At 43.7% G+C, this 17,454-nt stretch overlaps 1 protein-coding gene across 1 annotated transcript in view; it reads left to right on the top strand.

Moving 5' to 3' along the window:
* The window catches only part of PCSK4 (proprotein convertase subtilisin/kexin type 4), a 208,281-nt gene that overhangs the window by 84,750 nt on the left and 106,077 nt on the right, over nucleotides 1-17,454 (top strand). Inside the window, exons 3-5 of the mRNA XM_073596734.1 lie at nucleotides 7,049-7,144; nucleotides 13,272-13,400; nucleotides 16,754-16,830. Of these exons, the coding sequence (XP_073452835.1) occupies nucleotides 7,049-7,144; nucleotides 13,272-13,400; nucleotides 16,754-16,830 (302 nt within the window). The remainder of the gene's footprint in view (nucleotides 1-7,048; nucleotides 7,145-13,271; nucleotides 13,401-16,753; nucleotides 16,831-17,454) is intronic.

Consider the following 17,454-nt stretch of genomic DNA (forward strand, 5'->3'; position numbering starts at 1 on the left):
TTCTGAATCGACTCCGATCATAGGGGGCGAGCGAGTTCCAATTCAATTTTTTTTTTTTAAACAATTCGTAAGTTCATATAATTTAAATGTAACACTCACTTCTTTTTTCCAATATAACCCCCGATATCTGGTTTTGTATATAAAAAAAAAAACAAACTTAGATAATGTCTCCCTGGCAGTTTTCATCTTGCCTGTGGGCATGTGAAGCCCACAAGCAGACAGTTCCCGGGATACGGTGATGCAGAGCTACCAGTATGCACTGTCCGTTCCCGCGCATGCCCATTATGTACTGTGCGCAGCGCTGTAAACTTCCGACGTTGCCATCACAACGGGTGTCGTCGTCGGAAGTGCCTGCCCTGTTGTGATGGCAAACGAAGATAAACCAAAACACTGCTTGCCCTCATTTAAAATGGAGGTTTAAGAACCGCCTTCAAGACGTGTCTGGTGTCATCGCGTCACTTCCGGTTTCGGAAGATCACGAGAATTAGCGGTGGCTAGCCATGCTGACTCCTGGAAATAATGACACATAGCTCCCAGGAGACAGTGCGCCGCTGGATATGACCACCATACCCGTGGGTGGCAGAGACAGGAAACACCATAGAAAACAAGGCTATACAGGTAACCCTTAGGAAAAAAAAAAATCTCCATTTGACAATGTATGTAATGTGAGAATGCTATTAAGGTGAACTTCAAACATTGTGTGGAACTCCGCTTTAACTCACTGACCCACTGCTCTGCAGATGTGTGCATTGCATGCAGCTGCAGCATGGCCCTGTTTTTTTGCTGTGGATGCAAAACAAAGCATTGTGGTCATGGCATGTGTATAGGTTGGGGGTGGTAAAAACTTGGCTCAACTGCTTGTTTTTAGTGCCCTTGGCCCGCCCATGTAAACAAACCCAACAAGGACCTTTTTTACACTTGTGGCTAGGGGTGTGGTAAAAACAGGTGAACAAGATGTGCTTTTACTGCCTCTCAACTGCCCCCCAACAAGCTGCAATGGCAGTCAGTTATATACATGTGTGGCAAGAATTACAGCATTGTATCCCCTGTCACTTTTGACAGGCAGATATCCCGCTGAACATGATCCATGCAAGCGAATGGGACTGAGCTGCATGTGGTTTAGCATGTGTTATGGGGTTAAAATAGGTGGTAAAGGGGGCATTATAATGCATTCTCTCTCTGTCAAACGATTTCTGAAAAGCAATCCAATGTGAATCACTTTTCAGAGGGCCATTGTAATCTAGCCCTAAAGCTCTGATTCAGCAAGGGATCTGCTCATGGATCCCCTGCAGATTGAAGTGTGAAAGATCTTTGGGGCTCCCCACACCTGACTGCTTGAACACAAAACATATAGCTAATACCAGCTGGTCACATGCCACAGCCAGTATGCTGCGATTAAACAGCATGTTGCTTTTGGTGGGCAGTGCTACCGCTAAACCCGAATAATGTAGTCCATTGAAGCGACCCTGCAACCACCCCACATCTAACTATGGTGCAGTAGTATGGCAATTATCCGGTTAAATCACCACCTCTCAAACAGTCCTGAAAAGTGATCCAAGCATTGCTTTTCAGAGGAGCAACAGTCACTTTCATGTTTGTGAACTAACGAAGAAAAATGTTGCAGTTGGTCTTCAATATTGAGAAAAACCATGATGCCTAGGTCAGGATTGAACTGTTTGAGAGAGGACCCGGACAATCCTTCTCTCTTTTCATTATAGCTAGGTATTATAGCTACCTCTAATCTACAAGCACAGAGCACCAGCCCCAGTTTTAAGAGGTGATCCTTCTCCTTTAAACTCTACCTCCAGTAGTTAAGTGTAGCCAACCAAACAAATGCAGGGAAGTAAAGTGTTCATGTCCTCATCTGATTAGTGATCTTCACTGCACACTCAGGTTTAGCTTTTTACAGCTTGGGCACTACACACTGACATGTCTGGCAACTTCAGAATGATTCAACCAGCAGTGCACTGATAACTGAAGATAGCAGCGCTAGGCAGCCTGTGACAGCGGGAGATTGAGATACCGATGTCAGCCCGGCAATACCCCAAATGCTGACAGCATTTCCTGTACCCCACATTGCTTTTATTCCTTTTTATATATTTTTGTGATCACTTTTATTGTGTCATTGTTAATATGACATAGTGCAGGTAAAACCAGATGGTTTATTGAAAATATCTGGAGCCCTCCTTCCCTTTTTTCCACGTTTTGCTTTTTGGAGTCCATGAGGAAGTGTTTTGGGTGACATCTATTTGGATCGCAGAATGCCTGTGAAGTCCAGGGACCGGGAGTCGGGGGATACCGCATCAGACCTGTCTGACCACCTCCTGTGTACAGCACCTGATCCAGACCTCACGGGATCTCGAGCCTGTTTGACCCACTGTCGTACGACACGGGGGTCCACCCCAGTCGGTAAGAGTATTTATTCGCTTACCTTCAAAGTGTTACTGAGAGTGACTACAGACAATTGATTTTCCATCCCCATTGGTTTGGTGACACCGTCACAGGAAGAGTTCTTCCCTTCACATCTATGTGGACTGTTGTTTTATGTTTGATTTATTCACTTACTGTGTAAGCACAGTTATTTTTGTTTTGTTTGTTTTTCACATATCACACTTTGTTTTATATGTACCACATTTAAGGTACATGCACTACTCCTTTTTTTTTTTTTTTTTTTTTTTAGTGCACATATTAGCGCCACACTGGTATTTTAATAATCACGTTGAACTTTGTGTGTTGGCAGCTTTTTTTCCTCACTTTGAATTGCTTATTTATATTGTAGTGCAGTCTTTTCCCCACATTCCCCTCTGCAGCAGTAAAGTACTTAATTAAGTAAAGGAAAGGGTGCACACTGAGCAGCTGAGCCTGCTGACTAAGTTTGAACGAGGACAACTCAGAAACTGGATAACTAAGCAGTACTATCTATATGTATGCATGTGCCATCCTGTGTGATAGCTAGCTAGTGGCTACCATTAAGTACAGAAAGACACATGAAAAATGTTAAGCAAGAGACAATGTGGGACATGTAACAGCACTCACCGGCTGCCATGCGGGACGTGGTGTAACCACGCTCGCCATGTGGGGCATGTAGCAACAGCCATACAGGATGTAACCGCACTCACCACCATATAGAGGGGCCGCAACCTTATCCGCTCCCAAGATCCACCCAAGCTGACATAACCTCCGGTATCTACCTTCTGATATCGGAGCATTTTCGTGAGTACCGATACTGCCACTTAAACTGACCAATCTGCATGTCTCACTGACTACGGTCCTGTAAGACATCAGCCCCAGCCATCCCCCATGGACAACTGCACTCCTGGAACTACAGGAACTCTCTTGTTCTTCCTTTCTTTAGCTTCCTGTACTTCCTGACCAGTGAATATTCCTGGGGCAGTCACGTACCAGTAGGCTAAGCTGTCAGAAACCATGAATCGGACTGAGACAGAAGTACAGTTATATCGCACCTGTTTAACCTCTTCGCGCCTGCGCTATTGCCGAAAGACGGCTGCAGCGCGGACGCTAATTGCCGGGAGGCCGTCCCTGGACATCCTCCTGTTTACTTCCGCGATGCGCGCTCCCGCGGGCGCACATCGAGAAAGTTCTGTGCTGGCCGTGTCCCTTGGACACAGCCAGTCACAGATCGCTGAAAACGGCCAATCATAGTGGCCGTTTTCAGCGCGATCGGCGGTGCCAATGAGAGATGATCTCATATGTAAACATATGAGATCATCTCTCATCGCTGGCTCTCCCTCCTCACACAGAGACAGCGTGCGAGGAGGGAGAGCGAACCGCTGCAGCGGTAAGTAAAAAAGAAAAAAAAGTGTCCCCACTGCCATCTGTCCCTGCCATCTGTCCCCACTGCCATCTGTTCCTACTGTCATCTTTCCCACTGCCACATATTAGTGTCACGTATCAGTGCCATCTGTCATCAGTGCAACGTATTAGTGCCATCTGTCATCAGTGCCACGTATTAGCGCCATCTGTCGTCAGTGTCACATGTCATTGTCCTGGTGCTCCAGGGCCTTCAAAAGTGTAATAGGTAGTCAACAAGTTAGATGTGTAATTTATGCTCCTAGAACACCTGATGGTGCTCCCTGCATGTTGGGCCTCTCTATGTGACCAGGCTGTGAAAAAGTCTCACACGTGGTATCGTAATACTCAGGAGGAGTAGCAGAATGTATTTTGGGGTGGTGTTTGTGGTATACACATGCCATGTGAGAGAAATAACCTATTACAATGACAATTTTGTGGGGGGAAAAAAAAATCTTCATTTTGCAAAGAATTGTGGGGAAAAAAATGACAACATCAAAAACCTCACAATGCATCTTACTAAATACCTTGGAATGTCTACTTTCAAAAAAGGAGTCATTTGGGGGGTATTTGTACTTTCCTGGCTTGTCCGGGTCGCAAGAAATGAAATAAGGCTTGGTTCACACAGGGACGACTTGTCAGGTGACCTAGTCGCCTGACAAGTCGCCTCCCGTTCTGTGCTATGGAACCGTTCTAAGGGGAGCGACGCAAGTCGCTCCGACTTAGAAAAAGGTTCCTGTACGACTTTGGGGGCGACTTGGGGCAACTTGCATAGACTTCTATACAGAAGTCGTTTTGCAGGTCGCCTCGGTGAGGCGACCTGCAAGTCGTGCCGCCTCTGGTGTGAACCGAGGCTAAGCCATCAGTACATCAGGTGTGATCAGTTTTTTATGATTTGCACCATAGTTTGTTGACTCTCTAACTTTCACAAAGACCAAATAATATCCACTAATTTGGGTTATTTTTACCAAAGATATGTAGCAGTATAAATTGTGGCCAAAATTTATGAAGAAAAATTTAATAATTTGCAAAATTTTATCACAGAAACTAAGAAAAATGTTTTGTTTTTTTTTCAAAATTTTCGGTCTTTTTTCATTTATAGCGCAAAAATAAAAAACCCAGAGGTGATCAAATACCACCAAAAGAAAGCTCTATTTGTATGAAAAAAGGTCAAAAAATTAATTTGGGTACAGTATTACATGACTGAGTAATTGTCATTCAAAGTGTGAGAGCGCTGAAAGCTGAAAATTGGTCTGGGCAGGAGGGGGGGTTTAAGTGCCCAGTTGTCAGGTGGTTAATAATAATAATAAAAAAAGGTAAACAAAGTAAACTTAGTCAAAACTAAGCCAGACGTGTCATGAGCCAGAGAACAGCAAGCAGAATCTGGAGCCAGAAGAAATGTCAGCCAAGCAAGTCTTTAACCGCTTCCCGACCACCTCGCGCAGATATACTGTGGCAGAAGGGCATGTACAGGCAGAATCACGTACCTGTACGTTGCCCTTTAAGAGGCGGCTTGTGGGCATGCGCGCCCGCCGGTCCCGCGGACTAGATGTCCGCAGGGATACCCTCGACCATCACGGAGAGGAAGAACGGGGAAATACTAATGTAAACAAGCATTTCCCCGTTCTGCCTAGTGACACTGATCACAGCTCCCTGTAATCGGGAGCAGTGATCAGTGTCGTGTCACACACAGCCCCTCCTCCCCACAGTTAGAATCATTCCCTAGGACACACTTAACCCCTACAGCGCCACCTAGTGGTTAACCCCTTCACTGCCAGTCACATTTACACAGTAATCAATGCATTTTTAATTGCATTGATCGCTGTATAAATGTGAATGGTCCCAAAATCGCGCCAAAAGTGTCCGATCTGTCCGCCATAATGACGCAGTCATGATAAAAATCGCCGATCGCTGCCATTACTAATAAAAAAAAAAAAATTATTAATAAAAATGCCACAAAACTATCCCCTATTTTGTAAACGCTATAAATTTTGCGCAAACCAATCAATAAACACTTATTGCGATTTTTGTTTTTTTTGGGTTTTTTTTACACCAAAAATATGTAGAAGAATAGGTATCGGCCTAAACTGGGGGGGGGGGGGGAATGTTTTTTTATATATTTTTGGGGGATATTTATTATAGCAAAAAATAAAAAAAAATGCGTTTTCTTTTCTAAATTGTCGCTAGGATGTCAATTTTGTTTGGGAGCCATGTCGCACGACCGCGCAATTGTCAGTTAAAGCGGCGCAGTGCCGAATCGCAAAAAGTGCTCTGGTCTTTGGCCAGCCAAATGGTCCGGGGCTTAAGTGGTTAACAGGAACACAGCAGAGGAACACTCTAGAGATGTGACCAAGGCGAAGGCAGAGATCATCTATGCTGGACGGCTTGAGTAGGCAGGACTGACAAACCGGATATTTTCCACAGGTGAGTCACTGTGGAGAGATAGGAGCTGGCAATTAGCTGACAGCTGAGCGGCCAGCTCAGAGAAGGAATGGCTGAGCCCAGCCCTGACATAAGCTTGCTTGGCTTATAGGAACAGGGACTGCTCTAGGTGACACTACACTAAGCTTTATTCCCTGATCATTGGTAGAGACAAGCATTACAGTACACTGTTTTTGATACAATTGGTTGATTTTTGTGATACACAAGAATGACCCTTTTGTTGCCATGGTAACCACTATGCTTCCTAGGTAATCTTCACTAGGGTTCCCCTTTCTTGTTCAGCAGGTGCATAAAGCCTGCCTTTAAGTTACACAAAGCCACAGGTTTCATTGTGCACCATTACAACCTTCTACCTGCCGACATTCTTAATAACCAGTGATGACGTTGGTTGATAGGGAGGACGTTGGGTGCCTGCACAGCATCCTTGTTTGCCTCTCCCCTGCACCTTTCCATCAGCACTGGGGTCACATTGGCTAAGTGAGGGAGAAAAACCGAGGGATAAGAGAAACATTGGAATACTAGTCAGTACCAGATTAAAATGCTGTGTTTGCTTTGTAGGAAATAGTCACCGGTTGGGTGTCCTAAGGGTGTGGATGCTGTTGCATTATGTAAAACTATTAGGTTAGTTTTTACATTTTAGAATGGGGTGCCTCCAGAATGTGTGCAGAATTTTAAAGTGTGTCTTGACTAAAAAAAGTTTGAGAAACGCTGTTGTAGACCATGTAAGCAGTTTACTCATCTACTTTATCTATTGGTGAGCATTATACTCTGATATCTTTTGTTTTTTATTTTGCAGGTGCAGTGGCTTGAACAACAAGTTCTGAAGAAAAGGGCTAAAAGACATATAAGTGTGGTGCCTACAGATCCCTTGTTCCATAAGCAGTGGTACATGGTAGGAAGCTGTTAGCAGCAACATAATTAGAAGATCATCTAATAACTGTAATAGAATAAAGAACTGAAACTCCTTATTCATCAAAGCCCTTCAATGGAAGCAATTTAAAAGTAATCCTTTCACAAACTTTAAAGTGTATCTATTGACAAACTTTTTTTTTATTTGGATGGAGTAGGGAATGATTAGGAACCCTATCGGATTTCTTTTTAATGCCTGCGTCCAATTGGGGAGATCATTTAAACATTTTTTTTCATCACAAGCTTTTAGTAGCAACGGTGATGTTTTGGGGGGCTGCTCAGGACCCCTACCTTAGGCAGCAGTGTCTGATGCATGAACTGTTGGGGCATTTTCTCTTCACTTTCTATTCTGCAGAGGATAGATATCCTAGAGGAAATTTCTATTAATCCCCTCTTAGATAGCTACCACTAGAACAGGTTTGCCCTGTTTCCTGTTCCAGTGCCAACTGTAGAATTCTGTATTTCCCAATCATTTTGTGTCCTAGTGAAAATGGTCACCTGGACAAACTAAGAAATTGAATAACCCTGGCGGGGGTATCCATCTAACTCTTCTAACTCTATCAAAAACTTAAAGTGATACTAAAAGGATGTTTTATATATAAATTGCAGCTGCTTGGGTGAAGACTTGCCTGACATGCTGCCTTTTTGTTGTTGAGCTAAAAACCAATGAGGGTTTACTGCAACTTTAACACAATGAGCACAAAATGTTCCCCAGTAAACTATTTTACGTTCATGGATGTTGTCACGGAACGCCCCACACTCCGCTTGAGTGCTTCCGTCATATACCGCTTCCTAAGTTCTGGAACACGAGTCCAATGGATCTGGCCATAGGAACCCCAAGAACTAGACAACACCAGTCTTGGAGTACATCAGAACTACTCTTTATTTGAGATCTCCCACACATTTATACACCAGGATGACTCAAAGCTAACCTAATTAACATGAGCTCCAATAGGAGTTGTCCCGTCTCCTACATTGTATAGAGGACAATGTGATCAGCTCATTCAATTTACACACATTACCATAAACATCAACACAGGGTTAATTAGAACAAACAACAATGAGTTGAATACCCTTAGAACCTAGACTAAACTTATTTACATTAAACCCATTATAGCTGACATCAGACAGGTGAGTGGAATTGATGACATTAGCATCTCCTCACAGTATGTGTCCCAACAGTATAATTCAGTCTTATCATTCTAATATGGCATATAACGGGTTCCAGAGTCTGTGTGTTTTGGGGGGACATGGAGCTGAATCCAAAGTAACACCAACCCCAGGGTCCCCAGGCATACAGCTCACAGAGAGCACCATTCCCCCAAATGCTAGGGCCCATAATCGGTGGGCAAGAGGCTTGCGTTCAGTCCCCTCCAATAGCCTCTGTCCCGGGTGAGTTTGTCACATTTCTCCCCTTTCGGCAGGAGACTAACAAAGGAGGAGACCCCAGACGGGTTGACTCCGAAGTTAGTCCATAGTTCCAGTCCTCTACTGCCTGTACCCACACAGTACCCCAAACAAATTGTTCCAAACAGAGTATTACTCACCCAGCCAACCTCTGCCTCTCTCAGAGAACATATCTGCCGCTGGGGAGAGGCCTGGACTGACCCTTCTCCCTGGAATCCTTTTTGCCGCTGGAGAGAAGACAGGGTGTCTGGGCTCACTCTGTCATGCTGTTGGGGATCTGGGCCCACTGCCCAGCATCCCTGGGGTGTACAGGTGGAGACTGAAGTCCCATCCACCTTCACAGGAAATCCATCCTCTGTTAGTTGAGGGCAGAGTCCAGCAGTCCTCGGCCCTGTTGCCAGCCCTGCTGCTGGAAACCCCACACCATCTGTTCCGGCTAACTGTTGGAGAGGGAGGCCGACTGCCCCGCCTCCCTGGAACTCTGTAGTTGTTGCCGGTGCTGGGCAGAGGTTGGTAGCACTCTGCCCTGTTGCCAGCACTTCTGCTGGGGACTCCGCATCCTCTGCTCCGGCTAACTGTTGGGGCAGGAGGCTGGCTTCCTCCACTCCCAAACTGTGTAGCTGCCATTAGGGAGGTGAGCCGGCTGCTTCCTTTTCCTCATCTGGCTGCTGGGACGACATGTCGATGGTACTGTCTCCCAGGTACACGGATCTTTGCTGGGGAGGAAAGCCCACTTCCTCCACCCTGGCCAACTGTTGGGGAGGGACAACACACACCTCCTCTCCCTTCTCCCCCTGTATCTGCTGCTGGGAAGTGATTGCCATCTTCTCAGCCTGAGCCTCCACAATTGCTGCAGGTGTGGGGCAGAGGTCTTGGACCCTCTGTCCGGTTGCCAGCACTTCTGCTGGGGGTTTGCCAGGTGGTTCCTCCTCTACAGAAACGTCTATTAAATCCCCAGTCTCTGGAATTGGTAAAAGTGTGGTACAGAGGTCTTGGACCCTCTGTTCAGTTACCAGATCTTCAGCTGGAGAAGTTTGTTTTAACTCCATAGATGCTGCTGGCAGAAAATCACATGTCCCTGTCAGTGTTGTGGGAGAAAGGCCGACTACCTCTTCTCTCAGGAAGGCTGAAGCCACTGTTGGTGCTGGGCAGAACACAGTGAACTTTGGCCCTGATAGCAGCTCTTCTGCTGGAGGCTCATCAGGTTGTTCTTCCTCAGCAGAAAAGTCTATCAAATCCCATGTCTCTGCAACTGATGTCTGGGGATAGAGGTTCACCATCTCCTGTCCATGGAACCCAGAAGATGCTATCATTTCTGGGCAGAGGTTAGCAGAGCTCTGCCCTGTTGTCAGCACTTCAGGTTTGGGGACGGCAATCTCCGGATTTTCCACTGCCGATTCTCTGGCATGCTGCTGAACTTGTTCTAGCAGTTTCCTGTATGCCCTTTCCAGATGCTGTTCCTTCCTTAGCAAATGGTCCAGATCAGGTTTGAGCTCTGAGACCCCTGCAAGACCGAGCATAGACTCTCTATAGTCTCTCAGGTCCTCAAGGTCAGGTTCCCCTTCATCGCCAAACATAAAAAGATCTGTAAGGCTCTCCCACAGCAATCCAGGGCCGCCAAAGTCATATCCCTCCGGAGAGCATTCTGTTGTCTCCCCTAAATATCCCTCCTCTGCGTGCCATTGCAGAGCCCGATAACGATTGTCCAGCTCTATCTCCTGCTGGACCAACCTGTCCAACTCAGTCACCCATTGCTCCTGGGGCTGCTCTCCCAGGAATGCCATCCGCAATGCCCGTTGGTCACTGGCCCGTTGCTCTTGGGTTGGAAAGCACTTGCCCTGTTTTATACCAGCGAGACGGAGGGCTGCAATCCAGAGCTCCACCCGAATTTGCTGCCTAAGCTCCAGGTATTCATCCTCAGACACAGTCCTGGTGTATGTTGAAAGGATGATCCGCAGCAGCCCCGGGAATTCTGATGCCAGGTCCATATCTCCGCTGGGGTGACTGAAGTCTGCTATGCTGATCTTGAATCCAGTTGGAGGTTTGGATGTCCCAGACTTCAGGAAGCTTTCCCGCTGCTTGCCACCAATGTCACGGAATGTCCCACACTCCGCTTGAGTGCTTCCGTCATATACCGCTTCCTAAGTTCTGGAACATGAGTCCAATGGATCTGGCCATAGGAACCCCAAGAACTAGACAACACCAGTCTTGGAGTACATCAGAACTACTCTTTATTTGAGATCTCCCACACATTTATACACCAGGATGACTCAAAGCTAACCTAATTAACATGAGCTCCAATAGGAGTCGTCCCGTCTCCTACATTGTATAGAGGACAATGTGATCAGCTCATTCAATTTACACACATTACCATAAACATCAACACAGGGTTAATTAGAACAAACAACAATGAGTTGAATACCCTTAGAACCTAGACTAAACTTATTTACATTAAACCCATTATAGCTGACATCAGACAGGTGAGTGGAATTGATGACATTAGCATCTCCTCACAGTATGTGTCCCAACAGTATAATTCAGTCTTATCATTCTAATATGGCATATAACGGGTTCCAGAGTCTGGGTGTTTTGGGGGTACATGGAGCTGAATCCAAAATAACACCAACCCCAGGGTCCCCAGGCATACAGCTCACAGAGAGCACCATTCCCCCAAATGCTAGGGCCCATAATCGGTGGGCAAGAGGCTTGCGTTCAGTCCCCTCCAATAGCCTCTGTCCCGGGTGAGTTTGTCACAGATGTCCTCCCAGAACCACGCCTCCTGGGCACGTTCTGTGGCCGCTGTGTCTTTTGGACACAGTTGGTCGCGGTAAAGAGTCAATCACAGTGGCCCTTTACCATGTGATTAGCTGTGTCCAATCACAGCTGGTTACATTTAAACAGATTTGCCGGTTATCGCCATTCCTTTCCTCACGGCAAAGCTGACAGGGCACGGTGAGTACATTGTTTACACTGATAACCGTGGCACTGATCATCATTGCCCTGATTATCAGTGCCCATCAGTGAAGAAGAAAAATTACTTAATTGCAATTTTTTTTTTTTTCTGGTTATTTTTCATTTGTTTAGCAAAAAATAACAAACCCAGTGGTGATTAAATACCACCAAAAGAAAACTGATAATTAAAACAAATGATAAAAAAAATTTATTTGGATGCAATGCTGCATGACCGCGCAATTGTCATTCGAAGTGCGACAGCAAAAATTGGCCTGGGCAGGAAGGGGGTGAAAAGATATTGAAGTGATTAAAAAAGAGGATTTAATATCATTTTGGGAATGTCTTCCTTCCTGCTACTTCAGCTTTCTGAACATTCTAGTTGCCTTGCTCTCATATTGATGCAGAACTCTGATTTCCATATTTTTTCAGTTACTGGTTCAGTCAGCACCAACATGGAGAAATGGATTTTCCTCTGACACCCATGATTTTCATAATTCATAGCTGTCCAAAGAGAAGTCATGTAACCGATATCTGGATGGTATGGGTAGTGGGGTTTGGGCTCTGAGCTGGAGTGAGATCGAGCAAGTGCCTGGTAAAGAGGGTGGGGGGCTTGATCTGCAGTGATTTTGCAGAGCATGCAAGAAAAGAAAATGTGAACAAACACTCTAAAGCACTTGCAGAAAACTTTAAAAAGATGTGTGTGTATATGTATATGTGTGTGTATATATATTCTCTTAACCCCAAAAAATTGAGAATATGGCATCTTACCCTCTGTTACATCTGTTCAGTCAGTTTACATTTTTCTGCAGGTATTTTTCCTTATTTGCTTCTGGTGATCCTGCTTTATCTGACACTTTTTCAGTCCAGTTTTGACAACAATCCTGTGTGTATGTATCTGTGCAAAAACAGCATTGTCACTCTAGGCTGCACACTCCTCTTTGTGGACTGCAGACCAATGCACATCACATCTGCAGGTTGAGCATGAGAGAGATGTAACCTGCGGCTAGGACACTGATTTACAAACCAGAAACAGCTGCTGAGAGACAGAGTTGAACACTTCAAAGAATAGAAAAAAAGAAAAAAGCATTGATAATGTGTATTTTGTATTAATTTATCAGACAGTAGATTTCATGGAGGTTTTACTGCTACTTGACTGAAACTCAATGAGTAGTGATAAAAAAAAAAAAAAAATTAGAAAGTCAGCAAACATACAGGTAGATGTGCTTCTTGCTAAACTTGTACTGGTAGAAATATGGGGGCTGCAATGCTGATGTACTTCAAGTACAGGACTTGCCCGGCTTTCTTTGGCTTCTATACTTTTATGAAACATTGACCTGGAACTAGCATGAAGATTAGAAAGGCAGCATAAATTTAAAATAAATATATATCCTAAATAAGATATATTCTCAGAATGAGAGGTCCGCATAGAAATGGCAGCACTTGTAGTATTTTATTGTAGGTTTACTTTCTGTAGTCCTTTCTCACTGTTGCAGTGCACTTGTCAAGTGCCAAATCTGGTGCATATAAACTACCAGAAAGTATAAATGATCATATTTATGTACAACTGGCTTTCTACGTAAATGTATCTGAAATGAAACAATCTGTTGCTCCTAACAACCTTGCATTTGTGATTGGGCAACACAAATTCCTCACTTTCCTCCTCCCTCTTATATAAATAAGCATTAAAATTACATTGGGTAAGTTTGCATCTTTCTTTCATTATGAAATGGTGTCTGGGATCTGATTTACAGAATAATGACATTAGTCCAGACTTGAACGTGTTAACTGCATGGCGTCGTGGCTTCTCAGGAAAAGGTGTGGTGGTGACTATCCTGGATGATGGAATTGAGAAAGATCACCCGGATCTAGAAGCAAATTATGTAAGCCATTATATATTCTAGTAGGTCAATCATAAATATTATGTTTCAAATACCACTTTGTGCATTGACATACCTCCTTAGACCCAGTCTGTTCCAACAGTATAGTCGCCTGCTGACTTGGCACCATCCCCATCTGTCTAACTGTTCAGTATGACACAGAAGTTGAATCTACAGCAATTAGCTGAAGTAAATTGCATTTAAGGAGATAATAAAATATAAGACCTCTGCTCTTAATACAAATCTAATAAGGAGATGTTTTCCAGTCTTTTTAAGAGTAAGAAAACAACAACTCTCCTAAGCCCCATCTCTGTGAAGTACTAACACTGACTTGAGGAAACCTGAAAGTAACTGGGAGAGTCTAGCTAGGACTGAACTAAATGGAACTAAATGGGTGGGGAGGACAGGGGGAGATACCAAATCACATTAGTAAACAACATGTAGTGGCCCGAAAATGCTACCAGATGTTGGCATACTACAAAACAATAAGCTGATGCACTTCAATACAGCACAGAAGAAATATATGTAAGTGGGGCAGGATAAGGGGTGACAAAAAAAGAGGACAGGCAAAACGTGTGTGTGTGTGTATATACACAAGTCCAAAGAAAAGTCAGGTGAAACCTAGGATAATCTTGACTTTGGTGTCCTGATGCCTGAAACTGTACCTGAAGGCATCACGTCACTTGTCCAAGTAAGCATGCATAACCACTTGGAGGTTGAAGTGGAACAGTCACTCTTGTTGATCGGAAGGAGCTCTGGATTATTCTGTCTTCATAACTCTCTGCTTTCAACCTGTGCAGCAGATAATCTTCTTATTTTAAAGACTTGGGTAGAAGACTTGGATGAATTTCTTAGGCTGCTGACTGTAGGATTCCTGGTGCGTCGCCCAGGCTGTCAGCCTTGTAACCTTGGGTCTTAAGCGGGATACACACTATACAACTTTTTTTGTTCAATTTCCTTTAGATTTACCTTCAGCTATATAGTGCAAGGGCCTGCCTGATTGCATACAAACTGAAAGTGTTTAGGTTTGACCTCATATTATATGGTTTTGGTAAATCTAAAGGAAAAAATCTAAAGAAAATGGTATAGTGTGTATCAAGCTTTAGCTATGCAACTGAAGCACAGCTTAGGCCGAATCTACTTTTGCAGTAATGAGAAATCCATGTCCTTGGGACTCTCCATATGAAGTGAAGTTACTGTTTTGCAGTTGCCAGGTGTGCAGTTGCATCGATTTTAAAGGACAGGCTTGAGGTTGCAGCTGGTTCACTGTGCGCAACTCAGTGGTATCTACCAAAAGGGTCCGTGGTTACAAAGTCCATGAGCTGATGAACATGATTACTGTCATGCAAAATCTTGATATTAGTAGATTCCAGGACACCTATTGAAAGTTCAGTGTTGTTGCCATCAGAGCCGTGTCAGTGAAACCATATCTCAAACTACTGCTAAGATGATTCTATGATGTAGACTTGATCGCTCATGGGAAGTCTCTTTGATGAAGTGGGTATCTCCTTTGCGCTGTTGTAGCATGAGTTTTGAGAGATGAAGGGAATGTTTTTGGATTCTCTAAACAATAGCTTTACAAGTGCACATACTGATTGAGATATGTTTCTTTCTGGAGTGAGGAATGCTGATAATGGCCCAGCCTAGTTTGGACTTTTGGGGAATAAGGATCTTGTGAATATCACCTGTGCAATGTTTTTGTACCATGTTGACTCTTGGAATGTCTCATCCCAGTACAAGCATGATTTTGGCATTATTTTCCAATGGTGATATGTAGATCTGTTTTGAAACTTTAAAATCATACATGAAAGTGCATCTTCCAGTGTAGGGATTTTCTTTCTGCCATTAGGTATTTCATTGCACTTGATAAATGTAGAAAGATGAATTCCTTCAGTCACTTTTTGTGTCTGAAATAATGAAATCCCCAGCAGAGGCGATTATTCCTGCGGTTTCTACTGTGCCAGTACATGTGTAAACAGTACATCTCACCTTATGTTGTGTATGTCAAAGAACTCTGACGTGGCAAATAAATGACTGTTTTGTTTTGGTTACATCCTGATAGCTTTCTCTGCTTGTCCATGAAGAAACACTTTCACCAGACATATGTTTGTAATGGTTTTCTGTGAAGTTCCTTTGTGATTTAGCTTACTATTTTTAGATATGATCATTGAAGGTGACTGCTTTAACTGTAGCCCTACAGCCTTGGGAAAAGTGGTACGTGGATGCGCAACATTTGAAGCAAATGTCGTCATGGTTCTTTAGAAACTCCTTGCATTAGTCAAACAGCTTTCCTTTCCTGTGCATGCCACTTTCTGAGATTGTGGTTTTGTTGTGATTGAGACAGTAGAAGTTTGGATTGTTTCATCTTTCTTCGCTGTCACTGCTGGTAGCTGGCGTAGTTCTTCTCTTTCTAATGGAGACAACCTTTCTAGAACCTGTATTTAGCGGTCAGAATTTCTCTTTTTGTAGCTGAAGAGCTGGGAATGCTAAAGTAAATAAAAGACTCTTGGATCATACTTGGCTTTGGCTAAATCTTTGAAAATAAGGAGAAAGGTGGAAAGCAAAGTTGATGACTGCTCCTTGTACTTTGAACCCACTGTTGCCAATTTTTTCCGAATATTGCATGACAATTTTGCTTCTACCGGGTAAACACTATGCATTGTCCAAGTAGCTAAGACCTGGTAATGTGGGTCTTCCTTGGCAACTTCAAGCTGAGGAAGATCGCTTAATTCCTGGAACTTCTGGTTGTCTTTGTTGGACAGTTTTAGAAAGTCCTGCAGTCTCTTGAGCAAGGCAGGCTTAATAACTTCAGGGCTGCCATATGTTTGCTCTTTCCCATCAGGGCTTTGTCTGGTTCATGGATATGAACAGTTTTAAGTCGCTTAATACAGACTGAGGACCTAACCATCTGATTTAACAAATCAAGTTCTTGAATAGGTCACCTGCTGAATTGGCATCATCTATAGACAGCTTAACTTGGTAATAAGCGGGCTGTAATCTGATCCTCAGTAGCTTCTAAGCAGAAGAGTCTGTAATGTACTCACACAGAGTGCAGATAAAACCATGTGGCCGAGGATCAGGGTTATGATTTATTGCAGCATGTGCTACATCCTCCTCATGAACATGCGACATAAGTTCATGTTGGCCTGGGTTTTTAATTTTAATTGGGGAATAAGAAAACATCCCTGTAACAAGTCAAAATGGCAAATTAAAAGGGCATATGTTGCATAAGTGGCATTGGTGAAAAGGCCTATTGTGTGGTGACTAAACAACTTCTGTTCAGGTGAAGCTTTGTCAGACAAAAATATGATTTTTGGGGGCATCTGTGTTAACATTATGAAATGTTTATTTTTCAGGATACCATGGCAAGCTTTGATTTCAACGATAATGACCCTGATCCTCAGCCACGATATACCCCATCTAATGAGAACAGGTGGGTATGTGTATGTGCGTTCATGCTCCACCAGCAAGATCTCCCCTAAAAGCGCACTCCTTGTTATCCATGCTAAACCCCTAGTGGTATGTGTCCTGCTGAATGTTTTTCCCTGTTAATCTTATTAAAACTATCCTTATGCCCCAATTGCCTTATTTTTTACATAACACACTAGTAATTCTACTGAAGTTATTTTGGGTAATTAACACTATATTTCATTCTTTATTGGGATTTGGCTGGATAAAGTACTCAGGGTTAAGCTGGAACATCTGCAGCAGTGTAAATATTAGGGGTGCAACGGATCAAAAATCTCACGGATCTGATCGATCCTTGGATCAGAGTCACGGATCGGATCATTTTCGGATCAGCAAAAAAAAAAACCACACAAATCTTGTTACACCCACCGGAGTTTTAGATTTAAAAGCTATTTTCAACACAAAACCGAGCTTATATGCATAAATACAGTATTTGTGCATATAAGCTCAGTTTTGTGTTGAAAATGGCTTTTAAATCTAAAACTCCGGTGGGTGTAACAAGATGTCCGCTTGCCCCCTTCTCACTCTATCATTATTGTACTGTGCAGGAGTGTGGGGTGTAGCAAGATGGCGGCGACGAAACGTCACT

The sequence above is a fragment of the Aquarana catesbeiana genome, linkage group LG01 (genome assembly GCF_042186555.1).
Source record: "Aquarana catesbeiana isolate 2022-GZ linkage group LG01, ASM4218655v1, whole genome shotgun sequence".
Lineage (NCBI taxonomy): Eukaryota > Metazoa > Chordata > Amphibia > Anura > Ranidae > Aquarana > Aquarana catesbeiana.